Here is a 24,812-nt window from a genome sequence, read left to right on the forward strand (position 1 = left end):
AACAGTGAACAAGAACAAGCCCATAACAAACTAAAGTACCGTAAGTACACATGCCTTATATTGAAAATAAGAGCCAAAATATTGCGACCCGCACCTTCCCAAATTTTAATAACTCCATAAACTTGATCACTTTATGAGCAGACAACAAACCCAAAAAACGCTTATAAGTGGACATGGCAAAACTTCAAGATCGAGCTCTGCGTAGGAGTCTTAAAAGCATAAAGAAAACACAACGCCTCTGTCGACGGTGGTTCAGTTAAAATTGCAGAACATTTGGTTCCTGTAACATTAATTAACGGATACCAAGCACACAAGATGCCAGAACGTTGCAATGATTACCATGCTGTCAATCATCACAATTTTGAGTCATGTTCCGTACAAACACGGAACGATAATATATGGGATACACTCCTGTATTTAAATGCGGTTGTCACTCCTGAAACTTTACAGTGTCTACGTGGCCTAAAGCTACAGAAGAATTCTCATTAGTTGTTTCCTCTATTCTACCAGGCAACTGTCAGAGGAAAACGCCAACCTGCAGGTGTACGTTGAGAAAGAGAGCAACGAGAAGAAGCGACTGAGTCGCACCAACGAAGAGCTTATGTGGCGTCTTCAAACGGGCGAGTTGAGCCCTCGAATGTCTCCCACCCAGTCGCCTCTTCATCGACCAGCCTCTGGTCCTTCTTCACCCTCCCGACAACAGCCCTTCCCTAGATGAGTGTCCAATTCTCCTTCGCTATCTTTGACACTCTGTTTGTATCTTTAACTTATATTTCTCATCATGTGGTTTCTGATTGGATGGAACAGAAGATGCTTCATTACGTCTCAACTTCATCGTTACTGTATTCGTTGTAAGTTGCTCTTACTGAATATTGATAGGCTTTAATACAGTGATCAAGGTTTGAGTTTGAGCATTACTGAACAAAATAGTTGTAGGCAAGTGGGATAGTTCACCCATTATTTTGTAATTTACCCATTCCAAACCTGCATGACTTACTTCAATGTGGAACATACAACATAAAATTGCCATTGATGCTCTTTTTCATGCAATGGCAGTACAATTAATGGGGTCTTAAGCTTTTATATGTAAGTTCACTGATCATGTTCAACTTTCTGTGAGTTGAACAAAATCAGTCCTATTCATGAAAGAATCAATCAGTGGTACTTAATGGTCTCAAGTTCTGTTGGTACCAACATAGTTCAACATTTCTGTTTCCTGAAACCATAGTCCCAACTGACATTTGGAAACAGCATAGCAAAGTTGTGTGGTTGGCACAACATCTCTCAACTTGTGGTTTGCAGCATAGTTTCTTGTTAATATGACATGTGGACTTAGCGGGTTGAGTAGGACCAGTTATATTGGTGCCGTGCCCCGGATGTGAGTGAGGCTTAGGAAGTTGATTATAAGAGGCCATATAAGAGCTGTGCGAGTAAACCTCATTCCACTGGCCTCAAGAGGCACACTCAAGACTGCAGTCTTTAGCATCCTTCTTAGCGTGCCCACCTCTCATGCTGGAGACGGAGGTTTGGATCCCGCTCTGAGCGGGTTGAGTAGGACCGGTTTGACAAACATGAAAAGGAACATTATTCTCCTTTCTTTACTTTAATACTTTATTGTGTCCATCACAATGTTGTGCATTATGATGTTTCACAGGCCATTTCGAAATGTACCTTTTTGTACCTTCTACTCTGAGGGATTTGGCTCTTGAGCTTGCGCTGAGGTGAAAAGTCTTCAACCTTTGCCTATGGTCTCAAGCTTTTCCAAAGATTGATCAGGACATCATGTATACCAGTTTTGCTAGGAATATTTGCCTTTTTTCAAAGGAAAGCCACCCACCAGCAACCTTCTGTGCAAGCCGAGGCATTAGTGTACTCGACACACTCAACAGGAAAACATCTCTACAGGCAAGTTTGTGATGGACATGTCATTCAAATGAGGTAAATACTTTGTCATAGTTATATGGTCTAAGGGTTTGAATGTTGATGCAAACGGGATTTTAACAAGTACTTACACTTTTTAAGGTGGTTCATCCAAATGTTGTAACCACTATACAAGGATGCTGATATTAGCATGAACTGACAATTCAGTTGTGTAAATGACTTGCAAAACTTCAACCTGCCGTCTTTACCTGCGTTTTCTCACACATGTTTGTGAGGGAAAACAATCCTCATGCCTTCATCTCAACTATCCTTGTTTACAGAAATCTCCAGAATGCATAACACTGTAAGAACTGTCTGTAAACTTGACGCCTTAGGTATCAGTCATGGCTATTTGTGTATCTCTTCTCTGTACAGTATGTATCATAAGTCTTCCAGTTGCTCTAACCCAGATAATATGCTTAAACTGCATTCACGTGGACACTACTGAGGGCATTTGACATACTTTGTAGAGACTTGGCTGCATAATATTAAACTGAAAGGTTTGTGAAAGTACTACAGAACATAATGTTAGCATTTTACATTAGCAATGCGCTATCATGAGTACCTCACTTCTTGAAATGAAAACGCAGGCCTCTATGGAGATTTTTTGTTTATTATAATACATTCAGGGTCTCAAAGCCATGGTCTCAATACAGGAAGTTCTCTAGTCGTGAATAAGAACCTGAAAGTATTTAAACTGCACCTGTGTGTGTACTGCACCATCTTCCCTGAATATCCTATAACAACTGTCCTGTATATTAGGTGGATTGTTTGATTCTTGCTGATGTTGAGGTAAAAGTCTGGATTTAATCTTTGGGAACAGTAGAAAAGAGTTAGGAAGTCATATTGCTCATAAATGTTCCATTATTTGATGTCTTTAGGGGAAAATATACACGTTTTATTTTATGTCCAAGTGTACTTAGTAGTGCAGCTATTAGTGATTACATTTTTGTGAGTTGCACAGACCATGATTGGTTTTTATAAGAACATAAAATCATAAGTTTACATTATTCAGCCTTAACATTTGTGCAAACAGAGAGCAAAAATGGCTGTTGCCATTGCAAACCATGATGGCTGATGTTATACCATTGTACTGGTGAATTTATTTCCAGCTCACTCTCAGAGAATCATTACCTCCCGTCTCAGTCAGAGATCTAGCTCAGGTTAGGATGGTGCGTTAAAAATGTCATTTCACAGTACATAATAATGTAAACTGTGTACTGTATTTACAGTATATAATATAAACTAAATGATACATTTGAAGGTTGGTGTCAATGTAATATTAGACTTGTAAATGTATTTCACTCAGCAATTAGATCGAAAGGTCTGAATGAAATATTGAAATATCAAACCAACTACCTACTCTGTCAAGGTTCCTTGGGTGTGCGCTTGGATTATTTTCATCTCTGGTTTTGACACAAATGAAAGGAAATCTTCAAACTACCAGGTTGTGAAATACACTGAGGTTTTTTTCCTTTTTTTTCTGTGTGTGTCCTATGGACATGATTATGGAATTTCTGAATGTTTCTTCGTATTCATAAAGGAATAGTTCAGCTGAGAATGAACATTTACTCACTCTCAAACTCACGTTATTTTTGTCCACAAAACGAGTTTTGAAGAATCTTACCCTTGTGGAAAAGAAGTGCACTTAATTGTATTGAATATGTGCTTACAGTGTAATTTTAAAATAAATTTAAATTCGGTGCTGGCAAAAAATATAACCATAATAAAATGCTTTTCAATTACTATATTTATTAGCACACTTACGTGCACTTTTAAACATTTTACTTTAAAGTACATTTTAAATCATTGTTTAAAATACATATTAAAGCACATACTTGATTATAACTAACTGAAGTGTGTTATTCAATATTACATTTAAAGTAAATATATTTAAAATTGAGTTAAACTTAATTTTAAGGTGTCAGTATTTCAGTGTAATTATACATTTAAGTACTGATTAATAATAATTAACTACATGTACTTACTACAGGGTTAGGATGAAGGTTTTGTTTAATTGTATGTAATTATGCATAATTTATAGTTATTACAACAGTAATAACTGTTTTTGAAAAGTTATTAATGTATACTTCTTTTTCATAAGGGTAATGTAGCGTTTTTCCATACAACAACATTTCATATTGATCATAAAAACCAACATAAACGTCATAAAATGTAATACATACGAGACGAGTGTACGTTCCAAGTTTTCTAAATTCATACTATGAACTGGCATTGTATGGGCGAAAGCTGCATGAAGACTTCAAAAGTTTGATACAATATAAAGGCCCGTTCACACCAAGAGCGATAACAATAACTATATTAGCGTCCACACCAATGAACAATATTGTTCTGTTTATTGTAAGTGCGCACTGCAGTTTTGTCGTCTGTCACTTTAAATGCTTGAGCTCTTTAAAGCGGGATGGATTCTGATTGGCTGTCGATGTTTTTAGCGTTCATCAGCTTGAAAAAAATGGTTCTGAAAGAGATTCCAACAATATAGTTTATTTGTGCCATTATAGTTTTGGTGTAGAATCTTTTTTTCTTTTATATTTAGAAAGATTTTTGAACTATATCTGTATCGTTATAATTATATCGTCCTTGGTGTGAATGGACCTTAAGGGTGAATAAATAATGACAGTGTTTATGTGTTGATGAACTATTCCTTTAAGTGGAATATAAAAACAACTGTCAGTCATTAAATATTTAAGGGAGGATTATACCATGATTGTGTTAATGAAATGTCATCTTGTTTTTTTTTTCCCTCTTCTCCTAATTTGTGTTGCAGCCAACAGCTTATGAGCTTTATGTGTGATCTATGTTACAACACGCTATTGGAAAAGCATGACTTAACGCTGTGATATGCAGTCATTTATTTGATTCAAACCTTGTTAGTGTAGCTAACCACTGTTGCGATGCATTCAAAAAAACTCTTTTGATGATTATGTTGCACTTTATTGCACTTTGGGTTTAAATATTAAAAGATCATGTAAAGCATCCTGTGTCTACTTTTAAGTTATTAAAGTCTGTTAAAGAGTCTGGATGAATCTAACTATATTTCACCAGTTGGATAATGGCTGCATTGTTTCTCACTGAATTCTCTTTCACCGTCACCATATTTCACGTAGAACACAAGCACATAATCTAAGACAATAATCTGGATTCATCAATTTTTTTTAGACATGAAATGCTGAATGATATCAATGGGCAAGGGGAAGATAATGGTGGAGTTTCTTTCTGCTGCGATTGTGTTTAGAGTCTGGAGGTATCGCAGCTGAAGAGCTGATGGAGACTCAGACATCACCAGAGACGCTTCCTTCAGGGCCCGCGAAGCGTTCATCTCACCCTCCGCTGCAATCACCTGCACACACATACAACAATAATACACTTGAGCCGCTTAATACACTTGATAATAGTACACTTGATTTTCTCTAAATTATCCCCGAAGGCCCTTAGAGCATTGAGAAATCTCAAGACAAACAGCTTAACTTAAGGGGAAAGTGTGTATTTTTGTCATTTAAAATAATTTCTCATATCCCAGTTTATGAGTGGGGTATACAAAAAAGGGCCTGATAACAAAATGAAATAAATAAAAAAATCAAAGAGGTGCTTAACCTTTAGAAAATGTTGTTTTATTTTCAGTCACACTTCATATTAGGTGGCGTTAACTGTGTAGGCCTACTAACATTCAAAACCTAAGACTATGGATTTACTTGTGTACATGTTATTTAACTACAAATTAAGTGTTTTATCAAATTTATTTTAACTACAAATTCCCACATTTACTGCTAATGAGACATGGTTGTGTTTAAGTCTAGGGTTAGGCTTATGATTATAGGCGGTTGAGTTGTGGTTACATTTGGGGGTAGAGTTGTGGTTACATTTGGGGGTAAAGTAAACAGTGTAACTACACATGTTAATTAAATGTAATTGCAATGCACCAACATCTGCATTTCCATGGGTTTTGAAAATAAAAAAATTTCACTTCACCGAATACTTTCCGGCTAGGAAATAAATAATTATTACCTAACAATCCATCGGTTTTCAAATTCACATTATTTGAATATCACGACATGGATGTTTGTCAAAAAATAACGCGCACAATACACGGTAGTATTTACATGAAGCTTTTCCTGGAAAACCCACACTTTTGAATGCGCCATCGCTTTTCGAGAAGAGGGAGAAAATGGCAGTTTGAGCGGCTTTAACATGCAGTCTGTCAGAGACGATAACGTGCATATTACATAACTGACTCTGATTTGGGAAATTAACAGGTGATGTTTATAAAATGTAGTGTGATCACTTCTTGTTTAAAAAAATTAAAGCAATTATCAAAGTTTGATCAAATGTTTAATTTTCCAATAAAAGATGACCATTTTTACACGATTTGTTACATTTAATTAGCAGATTTTGACTCATGTATGTAATAAGTTAATTATATCATGGTAAGTGAATAGGCTGGTAGTTTTTGGAAAATCTGTTAGGAAACAATCAATCTTTAAGGTTTATTTATTATGTATGCTGTTATTGTGTACGGTGTGGATTGCATGTATTTGCTAAGACAATGTACTGCAACAAAACAAGGCTTCTACTTTTTCCATGTGTTATTGAAACTAAATATTCACTGTGCGCACTATTGTGTGACATCTTCATTTCGCTTATTTTTACTACCCACATTCAATATTGGGCCCTTTATTTGGGCAATATTGAGCTGACTTTCATAATTTAATGCATGAAGCACTGCATTTGAGTTGGTCTCACCTTGGCACGGGCTTCTCGAGTTGCTTCAGCCTCTGCAGCCATGGCTCTCTGGAGCTGGAGCGGCAGTTTAACATCCTTTATCTCCACTCGCTCCACTTTAATGCCCCACACGCCAGTCGCCTCATCCAAGGCAATCTGTCATCAAGATGTTATAAAGCTTTCAGGATCTGTGAGTATGATATACCCTTCTCAGGGGGCAGATGCCTGGGTTTAGCTTTACAGCTGAAGCATGAGTTTAACAGCAAAGAAATAATCCTGGGTGTCCAAAATGGCTCCTTATACTCGTGTACACGGCACTATTTGCTATTCTAACATATGGCAATTTTTTTTTTAAGCTTTTGCTACTTTTTATTTAGTCGCCATGATATGGAAGTTGTCATAGTGTTTTATTCCCTATTGTGATGTATATCTGAGAGAAACGACTTCTGGAACAAGAACAAATGTAGGATGGGACTTGATTTTGTCCACGGGGAATTGGTTGGATGGTTGTGGTTTGCTATTGGTGGATCTCATGTGAGTGACAGGTTGCCCCTCCCTGATGTGAGTGACAGGTTGCCCCGCCCTCACGCCAGTAAACACATCATCAGAGAAGAGCTTTCTTGTACCTGCATGCTAGATGAGATGCCCTCTCGGTCAGACAGCAGCTCAGACAGGTTCTTTGTGCCCAGGACATTTCTCAGGGTGGTCTGTGCCAACAGCCGTGTTGCGTGGTCTGCATTGGACACGTTGACCACGGAACAGATCGGGTCAAAGACACGAAAGTACACCACACCGTCCACACTCACGGTCACAGAGTCCTTCGTCAGGAACTATTGTCACATAAACACATATAGATGCTCATCTGAATATTGATCTAAATCTTGTAGGGTATGGACCAATCAGACACATATAATTATTCATTATATACAAAGGTTTATGAAACTCCAAAACTAACAGCCCAAATGAACGAACACAAGGGCAGAAACAGTGTCATGTTACAGGGCATGATAAGGAGATTTTACGGCCTCCGAGGAATGTGGACACATGCACAAGAGAGAGACAATGGGAAAACAGAAACCCTCTTTAAAACAGATTTTGCTGCATTAATCATAGACTAACTGATCTATAAATGTACATGCAAAAAACTGTGAAAGAAACAGTGTAAACGGTTTACTGTCTCGTGTACTATTAGGTATATATTATGGTATGTATCCTGGTATACAACTAACGATCAATGTAACCTCACCTGTATCATGCCTCCTACCTAATTAATCCTCATTTAATGACTCACACTTTGATGTACATCACCTTCTTCTAGAATGCAGTCTGGATGTGTTATAGCTATCTGAGCATTTATTAAGGTATAACCACGCTAGGGACAAAGAACCGTAAATCAACTAAGAGCCTCTTTCCCTCTCAGACATGTCACCTTTCTGATTGGTCGAGTTCAACCCTTAGGGGCGGATCTTTTCCAGGCTTTATTAGAGACAGTCCACATGTGACCTCCCTCTCTTAGTTCTTTCATCCAGCCGCAACACTGTTCTGGTGATACTGGGGAACCCCCTCCCCCTCCACGGGGGCCCCAGGGCCCAGCAGGCCTCGATCCAACCAGATATGGGCTCAGGCAGGAGAGAGATGACTCTCTCACAAAGAACCAAGGACAATCTCAGGAGTTTTGGAACAAAGACTCCAACCAACAACGACTCCAATCACCCACTCTTCCGACTTCCTCACTTCTCCTGGGTGCTCGGCGTGGCCTCAACAGGGTCCCAGGCCTTCACCAAACCAGCCATGTGTTCCTGGAGAAAGAGAACTCTCAACCAACTTCCACTTGACACTGCCGGAACCATCGATGACTTAAATTTTCAACAACTTCAAGAATTGTTCCCGCTACAAATGCAAGTATTCAGTTCAATGAAATGTGAAAATGAAATTCTGATGGTTCTTCTCATAGTCCCTTTTTCCGATTTCCAATTTAATCCTATCACTAACCTATTTCTCTATTTCTGTATATATGTGTGTTTAGTTTATTTATGTTTATGATTTAGTTAATAAAATTATGAACATTATGTATTTGGTTCTGATTCGCTTGCAATACAAGTCCCTTTACGGTTTTTGTTCTTGCTACATGCTCAAAACGTTGTACATGCTAAGAAATAATTATTATTCTGTGGCCAGGGAAGATACCCTTTTCTTAGAATAAATTAATAATCAAAAGAGTTCGTTGGACGAACTGATTAATTGATTGTAATATTAATTTAGCCATGTCAAGTTAATCCAATTAACTGACCCAAATATTCATAATTAATCATAACAAGTTATTATTTATTAATAATATTTTATATAGCTAGGTTCCTTACAATCTTTAAATGATTTATTCAAATTTAGCTTGCCAAATCATGTTGATTTAACATTCTATTGGCATGGCTATTTTATTTGGCAAACTTTGGGTTGTCATGAGGGCTACACCTGTAACAAGTGTTGGGGTAATGCATTACAAGTTACGTGAGTTATGTAATCAAGTTGCTTGTACCGTGGGGTTTCAGTCAGGGCCTTCAGTAACGATCTCCACTACCCATAGTGGCTCGCGCACAGTCTTCACTCAGACTTGCGCTTCAATCTATCGCCATTGCGGAGACTCTCTATTCGTTCCGGTGAAATCACAAAACAAAAATGCACACAAACTTGTCCCTGCTTAATATACAACCACTGATGAACATATTCGGTTTTGATGAAAGAAAAAAAAAACTATACGAGTGCGGATTAGAACCCAGAACCTGCAAGCTTGGCAAAAGTTCTACCACTAAACCATTAAAGTGTACAAATAAAGTTTGCGAATCTATGCACTTATTCACGTCAAAATTCACTGACAAATGACAAATTACCCAATGTACTATTGAAATTGATTTCTGGACATCGTAATGTTATTTTTCCCGAAAATTGTTATTGTGCACATGTATTGTATCTGATTTAGCATTGTATAGCAACCTCCCCCCACCGATGTTGATGACATCAGCGGGGGCTAGCACCGACACATCGCTGTATCTTCACCCCAATATCTTCACTGCAGACCATTGATGATCCAGTTAAACCATACTAATAAGCAAAAATGACTTTAGTTAAACATCACATTGTCGTTTAATTTTTTAGTGCTAAGAGGGTTGAACTTTCTACTGGGTTTGTTTGAGTGGCGCCCTCTACTGTACAGGAGTGAATTTGCATTTCCTTCAGCCTGAGGCGTATTCAGTTCACTTTTGGGTTGAAAGGGCCTTTACATCTCCCAAAAATAGAGCTTTAGTTTTTTTGTTATTAAAAAAACAAACATGCAAGTCCAGCCCAGGTGAGAAAAATGAACACAAAAATAGCGTGACATCACGTTCCGTAAAAAACTTTTTTAGGGCATAACGCAATATTGCAATGCATTACTTTTAAAAGAAACTATCCCAACACTGTCTGTAAGGTTCCCTCCATCAGAATAAGTATGTTTCAATTGTTAACTAAAAGTAAAAAAATGATTCCTTCATTGAAATAAAGCAGGAATTCAAATATCAACAGTTTTCTAAAAAAAAACACTTACTTTGTGAGCAAAGTAAAAAACTGAGCTTACTTTGCATAAAAAACATTTTACTGAATATTTGAAATATTACCTGAAATAAAACTTAACTAAAACAAACTAAAATGAAAATAAAACCTACATATATAGGCCTATACTGTATACAGTATGTATACCAACATGACATCATGACTTTGCGTAAACATACACGGCACTTTCAAGTCAAGTGGCGTGTTATCTATACGCATTTTGAGCTATCCGCGTGTATGTCCACGCCGAAATCTTTTGCGTGTATGTCTACGCCATTAAATGTCCGAGTGATTCCGCGTGTATGTGTACGCCGTTAAATGTCCGAGCGAAACGAAGCAAAATCTATATCTACATCTGTGGAGCGATCTTTTTTTTCCTAGGATGGTAGGAGAACACTCATAAATGGTATTAACCCCAGTGACGGGTAGGTTTAGGGACGGGGTTGGGGTAGGTCATATATCTATATATACATAATACAGTAATATAACGTTAAGTCAAAGGCGTTGATAAACACGCTGAAAAGCGATTATGCGTGTTGATAGCACGCCAAAAATGGAAATACGAATTGGCGTGTCATTCATACGCCATTTCATGAGATCAGTCTGTGTATACTTACTTCTTGAGCAGGAATATCAAATGTCACAGTTCTCAAGTCCACCTTCCTGAAAGTATCAGTACATGGCAGCACAAAGAAAATTCCTATAAAAGAAAAGTATAAACATTAAATTTTTCAAATATTCAAATGTAAAAAAAAAATATTTATATTTGATCAGGAATACTCTTTATTAATGACTTATTACATTATATAAATATGCACAGTCGTGTGAAAAAGAAAGTATACCCTCTTTGAATTCTATTGTTTTACATATCAGATCATAATAAAAAAAATCATCTGGTCCTTAGCCTACACCATGATGGTAGTTGAACAAACTCAGGGTTACAGGATTAATTTCAAGTTCTCGAAACCAAACCAATTCAATCAGTCTTTTTTTGTACAATTACACTGAATGTCAACTTTCCCTGTCCACTCAGACTTTGGTCCCGAGTTTGGTGGAGATTGTGCACATGAAAGTTTGACATCAGTAGCAAACAGCCGATCACATGCCTTGGAACATAGAGACACTGGTGAAAGGCTGATGTTCCGCTCAAAGCCCTCCACCACGGTCATTTGAACTTTGCAAAACAGCAGTGGCCAGAGACGGCTTGGCAGGATAGCATGCTGATAAATCCATGCCTTGAACTTCCCTGGGAGTCCTGACTTATCCACTGTTGATAGCCATGCTCTCAGCTCCATACAGTTCTCTTAACCCTTTCATGCATGGTGTCCATAATTTAACTCCATTTAGGGCTCAATCATCATGGTCATTTTTTTGAAACCATTTGAGGGCAGTGTCAGTAGATCAACAGCAATATTGTAACAGTGGTCTTGCATTTCAAATATTCATTGCTTGATTACGTCATTATTTCAAGATGGCTGACACAGCGATAGCCATGTGCCAAATCCCCCAGGCATATCTGTGAAAAACTTTTATACATGGATATCAATTGAGGTGGGTAAATTAGTATGTACAGTAAAGTACGATGAATATGTTAGAACTAAAATTGAGTAAAATGTAGTTTTTATACACCAAAAACTAACTTTCCACGCATGTGGACGTCATGCAACGGTGGAGTCAGATTGCATGAAGTCTGAATTCTGTAACCTGCTAGTATATCTGTTCTATTTTTTAAAAGATGTTATGAATTGTCTTATATTGCAATAAAACAGACATTTAACAAATATATCATAAATAATCATTCAAAATTACATATAGCGGCATTAAATGGAAAATTTACACATACATACCAAGACAAATTTATGTTAAATTTTAGATGTTTATATACTATAACTGAGATTATTCAATATGAAGTAAGATAAGGATGAAAATATAATAAGTTGTTACAATCAGCAGTGAATGTTTTCCATGATTTGCCCATATCGCTACTTGGTTTCCGCTTATATGCAACTACTGTTAAAGTTCCTACAATATGTGTTTTATAGTTATCATATTGTAATATGATTGTTTTTAATGATATACATAGCATACAATGCCATAATAAAAACCCATTGTGCTATATTGTCATCTGTGGCTTTATGTCCCATTATACACCTTTGTTGCATGGTGTCCACATATGTGGACAGTTAAATAATTTTGAAATAAAAATGAATTTTGTGAAAATTAAAGTGCATTTCAATTTTAGCATCATAATAAAATAATAAAAAGAATCTTAAAAAAAATCTAGATAATGTTTTCCATAATTCATGCATGAAAGGTTAAGGTCCCGCCACAGCATTTCACTCAGATTGAGGTCTGGACTTTGAGCCACTGCAACACCTTGATTCTTTTCTTTTTCAGCCATTCTGTTGTATATTTGCTGGTGTTCTTGGGATCTGTGACGATCTTTTGCTGGAGTGCCCGCTTGAGCCTCTGGAGGGCACTCCTTCCTAGTTTATTGTTTCCATTATGTTTCACCCTGGACTGATTATGGTTTATTTGTTGCACCTGTTTTAGATTGAGCGTCCCTGATTTAAGCCTGAGTTTTCCCTTTGTTCAGGGCTCAGTATTGTAAGTGTTTGTATGTGTCTGACTGCATTACCTAGCCTTGTTCCAGTTTCCTTGTATTCTAGTGTTTCGGTTCCTTGATTATCTGCCTGTTCCCGGTTTCCCGTTTGCCTTATCCCTGCACGGATTTGATGTTTGTTTGGACTGCTTACCTGGTTTTGACCCCTTCCTGTTTCCTTGTACCTGTCTCTGGATTCTCCTCTTAATAAAGCCTGCGTTTGAATCACCTCTGTCAATGTTCCATGTGCAGTTTCATGACAGAATACTGAGCCACAACTGATCCAGCGGCTGAGAGGAACACGGACCTCGATATGGATCCCACAGCGCAGATCGTAAGCCTCCGTCAAGGAGAACGTCCTCTCAAGGTTTTTGTGACAGATTTTTTGAAGCTCTCTCGTCAGACCTACTTGAATGATTTCTGTTTGATGATATTCTTTCGGGGTGGACTGTCTGAACCGCTCGGCTCTGCTATACCATTTCCGTGTTCAAGCTGGACTCTAACCCAATATATTGACCTGGCCCTTTCCATGAGCGGTTCGGCTTTTACTGTGGATTTTTTGAAACTTTTGCTTCACAAAGGACCCGACGATTCGCCACTTTACAAGGTACCCACTGAATCCACGCATCAATTGTCTCCCGGTGAACCAGCGCATCACACGTGCTCCGCCGAGTTTGCGCTACATGAAAGCCCAGTTGAACCAGCGCTTCGTAAAGGGTCCGCCGTACCCACGCAACATGTGAATCCCGACGTTCTAACACTTCACGTAAGCTCCGTTATATTCCTGCCTCAAGAGTTTTCTACTGAGTCTGAGCGCGTGCCAGCTGAATCAAGTGAGTCAAGTGCCGAGTCAAGTGAGTCAACTGCCGAGTCAAGTACCGCCGATTCAAGTGAGTCAAGTGCCGCCGAGTCAAGTGAGTCAAGTGCCGCCGAGTCAAGTGAGTCAAGTGCCGCCGAGTCAAGTGAGTCAAGTGCCGCCGAGTCAAGTGAGTCAAGTGCCGCCGAGTCAAGTGAGTCAAGTGCCGCCGAGTCAAGTGAGTCAAGTGAGTCTAGTGCCGTGTCAAGTGAGTCTAGTGCCGTGTCAAGTGAGTCTAGTGCCGTGTCAAGTGAGTCTAGTGCCGTGTCAAGTGAATCTAGTACCAAGTCGAGTGAATCAAATGAGTCGAGCCAAATGAGTGAATCCAGTCAAGTCAGTGTATCAAGCCCAGTGACTCGCCGTCGCAGGAGGAGAAGGAGGACTCGTTTGGTTCGCCAGGCTCCGGTGGGTGTACCCAGACTCCTCGCCCTGCCGGCCCCGCCTCCGCGCCTCGCCCTGCCGGCCCCGCCTCCGCGCCTCGCCCTGCCTGCCCCGCCTCCGCGCCTCGCCCTGCCGGCCCCGCCTCCGCGCCTCGCCCCGCCTCCGCGCCTCGCCTTACCTGCGCCTCTCAAGTTTCGGGAGCCTTTTCCAGTAGCGGTTTCCAGCCCGGAGGCTTTAGCTTTCAATTTCCCCATGAACTTTTTTGGGGGGGGCAATAGGTACCCAAAGAGGGCCATGGAGGTGGCATCTACGTGGACCCTTGCACTACCACCTACACCTGAGAGGGTCATGGAGGTGGTGCCTACATGGACCTTTGCACAACCACCTTCGCCTGAGCTTACCATGTCACTGGTCCTGTCCAGCCCTGTGCTCCCCACGTCTTGGTCCCCTGTTAAGTGTACTCTGCCCTGGTCCTGTGTTATGTGTACCTTGTCCTGTTCTCCTGTCACTTATGCTCCAGCCAGTCTTCCTGCCAAGCATGCTCTGCCCTGGCTACTTGCGGAGCGTGCCTCCCCGTGGTCTCTTGCCCTGCTCTGGTCTCCAGGCCCCAGGTCTCTCCATGGGCCTGGCCCCCTGCCTCTCCACGGGCCTGGCCCTCCATCCCATCCCCCGTCGACCTCCCTCCGGAGCTCTTAGGAGCGTCTGGAAGCCGCTCCTTAGAGGGGGGGTTATGTGACGATCTGTGGCTGGAGTGCCCGCTTGAGCCTCTGGAGGGCACTCCTTCCTAGTTTATTGTTTCCATTATGTTTCACCCTGGACTGATTATGGTTTATTTGTTGCACCTGTTTTAGATTGAGCGTCCCTGATTTAAGCCTGAGTTTTCCCTTTGTTCAGGGCTCAGTATTGTAAGTGTTTGTATGTGTCTGACTGCATTACCTAGCCTTGTTCCAGTTTCCTTGTATTCTAGTGTTTCGGTTCCTTGATTATCTGCCTGTTCCCGGTTTCCCGTTTGCCTTATCCCTGCACGGATTTGATGTTTGTTTGGACTGCTTACCTGGTTTTGACCCCTGCCTGTTTCCTTGTACCTGTCTCTGGATTCTCCTCTTAATAAAGCCTGCGTTTGGATCACCTCTGTCCATGTTCCATGTGCAGTTTCATGACAGGATCATTGTCCTGTTGCATGACCAAGTTTTGGCCAAGCTTTAGCTGTCGTACAGATGGCTTCACATTTATCTCTGAAATACTTTGGTATACAGAGGAGTTCATGGTCGACTCAATGACTGCAAGGTGCCCAGGTCATATGGCTACGAAACAAACCCAAATCATCACCCCTCCTCCACCGTGCTTGACAGTTGGTATGAGGTGTGTGTGCTGTGTTGGTCTCATCTGTCCAAAATACATTGTTACAGAAGTCTAGTGTCTTGTTAAGTTGCAACTTTGCAAACCTTAGTTGTGCTGCCATGTTCTTTTTAGAGAGAAGAGTCTTTCTCATGGCAACCTTTCCAAACAAGCCATAATTCTTCAGTCTTTATCCAATAGTATACTGTCAGGAACTTTAACATTTAACATATTAACCGAGGCCTGTACAGACTGAGATGTAGCTCTTGGGTTTTAGCAGTGTCTGACTGCTACTTTACCCTCTTAATTCCTATGGAAGCAGTAAGGTGTAGTGTTTTCACGCATTGCTTCTCCATTTTGGCCTAGTTTTTGTTAAATAAATAATTACATGGTGTAATATGCCATGCGTTGTTGTTCATCTGAGGTTGTATTGACCTAATTTTAAGACCTGCTAAAGTCCTGATACGTAAAACCGTAGAATTCAAAGAGGGTGTACATTATTTTTCACATCTTCATCACTAACAATTTTGATTCATCTTATGTGTCCCTTTGATTAACGGGATCCAGGTGTTAAATGGAATTGAAAATGAAAAGCTTTTTCATACCAGGTCCTTTTGGTTTCTTGTCCACAATACGACCTAATCGAAAAATCACGGCCCTTTCATACTCCTTCACAATCTAAGAGTGAGCCAATGAGTACATTGCACATACAATCAGTCATAATTTACATAGATGATAATTATTGTGTTGAACAAGACATTGATTATGTATGGAAAATCTTCTTAAAAACACACCTTACCTTGATGCACATAAAAATGGTAACAGGAAGCAATCCAATGGTGAGAATGACGGCGATAAAGATAATGAACCAGCCGAAGCATCCTAGCGAGGGCGGTTTATCATCTGAAAGACATGGAGCCAAACATTTTCAGGACTTTTTGTTGTTGTTGTGGGAGATCATTTAGAAATCAGCTTAGCTGCAATGATGATGATCTTACCTGAAATTGTTACAATCAACCCTGTTACAACTTTTCCTCAATCAATCAATCAATCAATCAATCAATCAATCAATCAATCAATCAAATCAAATTTAGACACTTTTCTACAGCACGATAGAAATACAGTGTAATGAATTATATTCAATGTTTTGTTCTCTTGGCAGCAGTTGTCAGCTCAGTCTTCAATCATGTTACTCAAGTAAAAAAATTAAAAAGTTTAATATTTATTTCAAACTAGCTAACCCTTGCCAAGTTATCTTAAATATGACTAAATGTGAAACCCTATTACTAATAAAAGTTATTTTGTTGTTTTGTGTTTGATTTTTTTTTTTTTTTGCCTATTTGAAATTGATTTCAATTGCTAGAAAATTTAAAATTAACTTTATATAATAAGAACAAAAAAGTTGGAGGTGTAGGTCCTACATCAGTATAACTGTATAACATATACATGTATAAATGAAACGCATTAATTAAATGTATAACTGAAACTTTATTGAAGAAGCCTCTTGAAAGTTTACTTGCAAACATGATACATGCAAACCAGACTTGGAGGTAATGCCCTGATATTGTTTAATCAGTGGGATATTACATTTCATTTAACCCTGGATTACATGTCAGGTAAACATATCAAATTCCACAGAGACACTCCTACTGACTCACAGTGTGCTGACGATCACGCATACAACATGTAGCATCACTGTCCTTAGGAACTTAGTCATGTACAATTAGCGGTGACATTATTGCCATGGTGCATTATTGTACAATAAATATAAACCCTATTTCATGTTAATGGAATTGTGAATTATTACAATCACAGTTTTTTTTTTTAAGTTTAAAAAGGAACGTTTTATTTAATATTGTTTTAGTATTTTAAAGATTTTGTTTAAGATATAGAAATGTAAACAGGCATACCTTGCATTATATGTCTGCCATGGTCATTCTCCCTGTCTTGAACTCTGATTACGGTTGTCATGTTGAGGAGCGACACAAGAATATGATGTGTTATGGCAGATGGCAGGTAATGAAAGCTTTTAACATGTACTCACCTTTCCATGAGGGTGTGTCCTGCTTCCCGCTAGAACACAATACTGGAGGAGGGGAGCATTCAGACTTCTTATCAGATGTGACTGTGAATACCATGAACTTGAATATTGTGTGGAGCAAAATGATATTTTATTTGTTCAGGTATATTTATTAAATATTGTCTTAGCTGTAGTGGGAACTTTATAATTCAAAGATTTCTGCACCATCACAAGGAAGGAAATATGAGTTATGTAATCACATAATGTACCATCATACATGAAAAATGCTAATATATGACCAGATATGACCTTTGTATTATGTCTGCTAAACTAAAATTCCAATATCATATTTTTTTTGCTGTAATTCTTGGTTAAAGTGTTCATGACATAGATTTTTTTTTATTTTAGTATGTTCCCTGAGGTTCACTTATAATGTTAATAAAGTTATTTTTGCACAAAAAACAAATATATATGTGGAAAAACGTTTTGGTTTCCAACGTAACCCAGGTTCCCTGAGATAACGGTAATGAGCATTGCATCATTTTTGCTGACGCTATGGGGAAACTCTGTTTCTCTGAATACTGAAGACTGATTGGATCACGTTTGTGCACCTGCACAAACAAATGGCATTTCAGCCCGCCAAAATGGGTAGTATATCGTGAGAATCTTTTGACTGAGAGGCGGCAAGCGTTGACTCATGATTGAGCATAGTAGCATGGCCAGCTACGCAATCATCGTTCTAGTAATCTCAGGGAACTGAGGTTAAATAAGTAACCCAAATGTTCCCTTCGATGCGGTTCACTCACATTTTTCGCTGGCGAAAGGTGGATGGCCACTTGACCATAACCAGGAGGAGACCGTTCCCCTGGTGGAGTGAGCCTTCACTCCGATAGGACACTGCAAGCCAAAGGAACTATAGGCCGATGCTATTGCTTTCCAATGAGACAGTCTCTGCGTTATGAACGACAGCCCCTCCGAAGCACACAGACAGCTGCTCTGGTTGGCAGAACTGGCTAGACCACCCAATATAAACTCTGAGGATCCAGACTGGGCAGAGTAGATGTAATGACTGCTCTTCCTCAGAAGCAGGAAGAGCAGAGAGCATTATGACTTGAGCTCTGAACAGCATGGAGAGTATCTTAGGTACGTAGCCTCGCCTTGTTTTAAGGACAACTTTACTGTCATTGGATCCAAGATAAGACTGACAAAAGGTCACTCTTAAGCAAGAGAGGGCTGAGATCAGCCATCAGAAGCGGCTTGGACGAGGGGTCTCTAAGCGCCCTAAGTACTGCGGATAGATCCCAGGGTGGAACTGTGAGGGAGAGAGGTGGATTCAGCCTTCTGGGTCCCGAAGGAACTTCACAATTAGGTCATTTGTTCCAACTGATTGGCCGGTAAGAGGGGCGTGGTGCACCATAATGGCTACCACATACACTTTGAGCATTACATTGGGTGCGTCCACCATCTAGAAGCTCTTGCAGAAATTACAGTATTGGCGCAATGCCACAAGATGGGGGGTCTAAGTTCCGGACAGAGTACCAGTCAGAAAAGACAGTTAAGGACATAAAGGAGCCTAGTATTGGGTGCCCTCGCCTCAGTGATAGTGTTCATGATGTTCTGGGAGAGGCGTGAAGGCTCCCGTCGAAGGGCCACAGATGGAGGCTCCACAATTTGGGTTGGGGATGGTCTCCCTTCCCCTGGAGACCGTCCGTTCCGGGACAGCATGTTGTTCAGAGAGCCATGGCCTCACTGAGCGGAGGTTGTGCTGAGCCCATAGGAAGAGGCGACTCACCGGCCTGTTCAGCAGGCATGACCCGAGTCCCCTCTGGTGATTTATGAAGGCTACCATTGTCATGCTGTCCGATTGGACCAGGACGAAGTGCCCTGCCTGTTCTGACTGGAAGGCATGAAGCCCAGGAAGACTGCCATCATCTGAAGGCAGTTGATGTGCCAGTTAAGCATCAGGCCCGTCCATGAGCCAAATGCTGGCCTGTCGTCGCACAGGGCACCCCAACCAGATTTGGAGGCGTCCGTCACGACCACCATCCTTCTGGAAAACGAGCCCAGATCCGCACCTGACTGGTACAGACAGGGTGATTTTCAGGTGACCAGGGACTTGACGCCATCGTGAGTCACCCTGAAATTGAGGGGTCCCATATGGCACGGGTTGAGATGCAGGCATTTAGCCAGTAATGTAGTGGTCATTACGGCATTTATTATTCTTAATTAATGTTAACATCCAGATTTACTAATGCATTATTAAAATTAAATGTTGTATTTGTTAACATTAGTTAATGCACCGTGAACTAACATGAATAAACAATGAAGTTATATTTGTATTAACAGGTGACCAGGGACTTGACGCCATCGTGAGTCACCCTGAAATTGAGGGGTCCCATATGGCACGGGTTGAGATGCAGGCATTTAGCCAGTAATGTAGTGGTCATTACGGCATTTATTATTCTTAATTAATGTTAACATCCAGATTTACTAATGCATTATTAAAATTAAATGTTGTATTTGTTAACATTAGTTAATGCACCGTGAACTAACATGAATAAACAATGAAGTTATATTTGTATTAACTAATGTTAACAAAGATGAACTAATACTGTAACAAATGTATTGCTCATTGTTGGTTAATGTTAGTTAATACATGAACTACTGTTAACAAATGATACCTTATTGTAAAGGGTTACAAACTATTAATATTAATTGGTGCTGGGCAGTGTTGGGAGTAACGCGTTACAAAAGTAATGCATTACAGTAACATATTACGTTTTGCTGTAACGCAGTAGTGTAAGGCATTACTAATCAATTTTCAGTAATATTTTACTCGGTAGGCTACATGTTCGGTAAGGCTTGCGTTACAACAGACTTTTAGTTTTAATTGTAAAACAAACAAACAAACAAAACAAAAAATACAGCAAGACCGCCAGACATTAACGAATGAAAGATGCAAGTAGGCTAAATTACCTGTTCGTGGTCAGTCAATAGCCGCGTGTGATGTCCAAGTCTGTAATTAAAGACTAAATGGCAGCGTCTGATATATTTGTATAGCGATTTATTTTTTACAGGAGTGCTGTGAGGTATGATTTCGGCCTCTGTGCTCGCGCTGGCCAGAGGAAAAGCGCCTAATGGTGAAGATGGCATGAAGACTACATTCGCGAGATGGACGTATGCGCATTAGGCTATTCGTTCTTTCTTTTCTTTCTAAACAGTTAGGCTATGTTTATGTGGTATTTTTCATGTTTTCATCACGCAATCATGTTTTTGATGCCGTGGTGACGCGTTCATGTAAGGGCGGCGGCGCTGCCGATAAAGCACCTAAAAGCTGTCACAAAGAACCGGCAAAAGATTTTGAAAATGTCAAATATAGCAAGGAGACATGTTGATTATTTATTAATAAAGTCGAGATGAAGTTGACGATGCTGACTCGCGATCTTCGCAGTAGGCTAGTGAATGCACCAGAGAGAAATGCACATTTCATTTCATAAGCAGAGAGCAGTCTGTTTTCTTTCGTTTTGAATTGTTCTGTTTACAAGTAGACATTTCAATATAGATATATTTTTCAGGTCCGTACAATTAATACAAAACGAAATTCACTTTAAAGAAAGGCTTCGTGTCTTCTGTGTAAGGTGTCTGTGAAAGTTTTAAAGCAGTCTTTTAGTGCCGCTTCAGAGCGGTCGCGTCCGTAACGGAGAACTGTCACGTCTGTAACATTGTTTTTTCCTCATAAATGCGAACACGAAAAATAAAATAAAATTAATATTTTATGTTCTGTGGAGAGCCAACCCTTCTTCATTAGATTTGCGCAGTGTAATTCACAGAATTACAACAAAAAAATCGTTTCCTCCTAAAAGTTAAAGATTTTTTTTTTTGTCACACATGACTGTCGATTTCCCTAATATTAAATATAAAACGCATGTGTAGACTGATATTTTTCTAATGTCTGGACTCCTTTCTGGGAGGAGCCTATGGATAAACAGACGTTTCAATATTTTGGTATTAATGCACTTTCTGAGAATTTATATAATTATATAAGTTTTGACTACAAGTCTGCAAATGTCATGTCCATAATGCTGGAATTTCCAAAATTTAAATAATTTATCCTCAACTAGTTTTGTGGTGTAGGTCTACATATTTTATAATGTTAAGTTAACTTCAAATAATACTAATAGTAATTTAAAGATGTGGTAGCATTGGATCTGGACGGTATGGATAACGCTGGGAGTTGGAAGTGGTGTGTCGCGATTCTGCAGGTTCGTGGATCTGAGTGTCGCGATTTCGGTTTCATATCGCATATCTTTACAGCCCTAGTCATTTTAGAATGTTAAGTTCTACTTCTGTATAGTTATTTTTGTGAAAGTAACTCAAAAGTAATACAGGAGTAATGTAACGCATTACAATTCTGAGACAGTAATATTGTAAGGTAATGAATTACTTTTAAATAACAGTAACAAGTAATATATAATGTATTACAGTTTGGAAGTAACTTGCACAACACTGGTGCTGGGCAACGATTAATCGCGATTTAATCACTGTGGCGAGGGGTGTGTGGTTCAGCGAGGTCTGCAACAGGAGAGAGGCAGGAGACAGCGATGAGTAAGTAGGTCAAGTGCAAATGACAAACACCTGTGTCTTGTTGAAGTAATTGTTGTGGAGAGACAGGATAAAAGCAACCAGAAAACGGATACTGAGAGATACGAGACCGGTGCAGCACGCAGGTGTCGCTCATCTTCAATCACGCCGTTCTCTCACAGCCCACGACCCTGCCCTGCTTGCCACAATCACATCCAAAATAAAAGTTTGTGTTTACAAGTATGTGTGAACTGAACTGTGTATAATTATTTTGTATATATAAATACACACACAAGGATGTATTTATTTAAGAAAACTTTGTTATTTATATATAAAATATAATATACATTATGTATACATGTACAGTATATACATGCTAAAATTTCTTAAATATAAACATGCATATGGGTGTATACAAAATAATTACAAACACATATATTATGTAAACAAACTTTTATTTTGGATGCGATTAATCGTTGCCCAGCACTAATATTAATAAATATTGATATTGTTACTTTGTAAAATGTAAATATTTATATATATTACATATAATAAATATAACAATTTTAAATGATTAATTTCGATTTTTTCATATTAAATAAATACATGTTTGTAAAGTCGTTGAATTACATTTATTTGTGTGACAATGCCCATGAGGCACTGCAACACAAGGAGTCACACACGACTATTCAGTCAACTATTCAGTTGTTCAAATATGCATGAACCAAGACCTCATTAAAAGGAAACTAGTTGAACAATAGAAGCAGAGCTTTGGGTCTCTGGAGAACCGAGTGTAACATGCAGTCAAGAGCTACTCACCATAGAGACAGGCTGTGTGTAATGTATGTAAACCACAGATCACCTCAATAGAAACACTGTGCCAACCATTACAATATATGTATATGAATTTGGCCATCATGACATAAGCTGCATCCTGTACTTTATAGACAAAGGTATTTTCTCTGTATCCTATGTCTGCGGTTTGTCAGAAGGAATAAAAAAACGGTTTCTGAAATTGCCTGAAAGTATTTTTTGCGCTATTATTAACTGATATAATTAACATCATATTTAAAACAACTACTTAACTACTTACAAAAAGGAAAGTTCTGTTTTCATGTTAATTTTAGCTCAATTATTAGGAATTTCTGTATGTGCGTTTATCATGTTGCTAGTTTTTTTATTGCTATTTATTTATTTTTCAGTTTTAGTTTTTATTTATTTCCAGTTAATAATTTTAGTGCTTCAACTTAAAATTCAGTTTCTTGCCAAAGCAACATTTCTAATTTCTGTTTAGTGTTGTTAAGTTTTTCCAACTAATATTTATATTTTATCTCTTTTTCTTTTTTTTCAATTAACAAATGCTTTCAATAGTTTTAGTTAACAGTGTAACGAATTACCTGTGTCAGGCTTTGGGGATGTGTATTTTTAATTTTTTAATTAATAATTATTAATACGGGTGGACCCAGATAATCATACATGTTAAATCTCCCAAAAAGGGATAATATTTCCCTGCATCTGCATTCATATATGTACCTAAGCAATAAACCACAAAGGATTATAATTAATTGCATATGTAGAATATATTTTACAGACAGGTTAAAATCAGCTCAATTGTATTTTAAAACTTAATCACAACGGATTATAAGTAAATATTTAATATATAAATTATGTCTATCATAGATCTATCGTCAGGATAATCTTTAAGGGGATTAATTTATAATCGAATCATCTGTTTGTCCAGCAAACCTGATCATTCGATCTAATCAAACCTCACCAAAATTATCCTACTTATAGACTTTCAAGAGAAATTATCCCTGTGGCCACAAGGGACAACCTTCCTGGTCTATAACGATACTGTTTAAGTATCAATAAATGTTGTAAAGCACGTAGCTTTGGATCTTTATACGAGCGAAAGACAGAATCAATAAATGAATATAATGCATTTAATAAAGGCAAAGTTACGTATACCGGTTATAACAAACAATAAATCTATTTACAAACATAATAAACAACAAAACACGATAAGGCATCGATGAACGAGAAATGCATAGAGACAGAGAGAGAGAGGAAATGTAGAAAGTTGCAGTTATGCAAAGGGAGTTTAGAAAGACCCGAGGATCTTTCTAAACAGCAAATTCACATAGACAACGGAACTTTGAGAGACAACAAGACTTCAACAAATCTTAAAAGCGTGATCAAACACGGATACTTGCACTCTTTGGCTTTGCATGGCTTGTGAAGAAGCGTGTGTGTCTCTAGGTCCGGCGCGTCACATGGTCACGTGCGCGTGTTTCTCCTTCAAAGCGAGTGCGCGCTCGTTTAAAGGTCCCTTGTAGATGGATTTGCTGAAGAGATATGTCACGCGGTGTTCTTTTCACTCGTCGATTGGAATTAAACACGGAGACTTATCTAAGACTGAAAACACAAACTAAACTAGAAACAAATAAAAGAAAGGCGAAGAGCTCGCCCGGAGGCGAGACGTTACATTATGAACGAGGACAAGAGGGTAAGAGAGATAGGAGGCAGGGGTGTCAGTTCTCTTAAAGGAACTGAAGTCCACACCTCTTTGGGGAGCCCTGGCCAATGACATTCAACGAAAGTTTGGCGGGCAGAATTTCTTTTGTCCTGTCACGTAGGTCATTTAGATTTTTTAAGACAGTGACAGAAATGCGTTCAATTTTACTCCAGAGATGATAAAACATAGTAAAATACATTTCAGCACAATATACGATATGGATTCAGCTGGGATAAACTGCGAGATTTACATTGGTACCAGACAACACATGAAAAAG

The 24,812-nt window shown here is 38.9% G+C and overlaps 2 protein-coding genes across 2 annotated transcripts in view; one reads left to right on the forward strand and one right to left on the reverse strand.

Annotated features, from left to right (window-relative positions):
* The window catches only part of mtus2b (microtubule associated tumor suppressor candidate 2b), a 55,624-nt gene extending 50,707 nt beyond the window's left edge, over positions 1 to 4,917 (forward strand). The window contains exon 15 of the mRNA XM_077207719.1: positions 511 to 4,917. Coding sequence (XP_077063834.1) covers positions 511 to 718 — 208 coding nt within the window. The 3' untranslated portion in view covers positions 719 to 4,917. The remainder of the gene's footprint in view (positions 1 to 510) is intronic.
* stoml3a (stomatin (EPB72)-like 3a) lies at positions 4,854 to 20,006 on the reverse strand. The gene is made up of 7 exons (XM_077207747.1): positions 17,330 to 20,006; positions 16,219 to 16,322; positions 16,025 to 16,097; positions 10,860 to 10,942; positions 7,287 to 7,490; positions 6,682 to 6,816; positions 4,854 to 5,281 (listed from the first exon to the last, which is right to left on the reverse strand). The coding sequence occupies exons 1-7, from the start codon at positions 17,388 to 17,390 to the stop codon at positions 5,087 to 5,089; spliced, it is 855 nt and encodes a 284-aa protein (XP_077063862.1). The 5' UTR covers positions 17,391 to 20,006; the 3' UTR covers positions 4,854 to 5,086.
* Positions 20,007 to 24,812: the final 4,806 nt, after the last annotated feature.

The sequence above is a fragment of the Siphateles boraxobius genome, unplaced genomic scaffold (genome assembly GCF_051911475.1).
Source record: "Siphateles boraxobius isolate OS27281-9 unplaced genomic scaffold, OSU_SipBor_1 6, whole genome shotgun sequence".
Taxonomy (NCBI): Eukaryota; Metazoa; Chordata; class Actinopteri; order Cypriniformes; family Leuciscidae; genus Siphateles; species Siphateles boraxobius.

What these genes read in the sequence shown, in the direction of transcription:
- stoml3a (XM_077207747.1), bottom strand. Translation starts at nt 17,390, where the DNA reads ATGACAACCGTAATCAGAGTTCAAGACAGGGAGAATGACCATGGCAGA. An exon ending in CCATTTTTATGTGCATCAAG is followed by an intron (nt 16,098 to 16,218) that starts GTAAGGTGTGTT and finishes GCTCACTCTTAG; the next exon opens with ATTGTGAAGGAGTATGAAAG. An exon ending in GCATCTCATCTAGCATGCAG is followed by an intron (nt 6,817 to 7,286) that starts GTACAAGAAAGC and finishes TCTTGATGACAG; the next exon opens with ATTGCCTTGGATGAGGCGAC.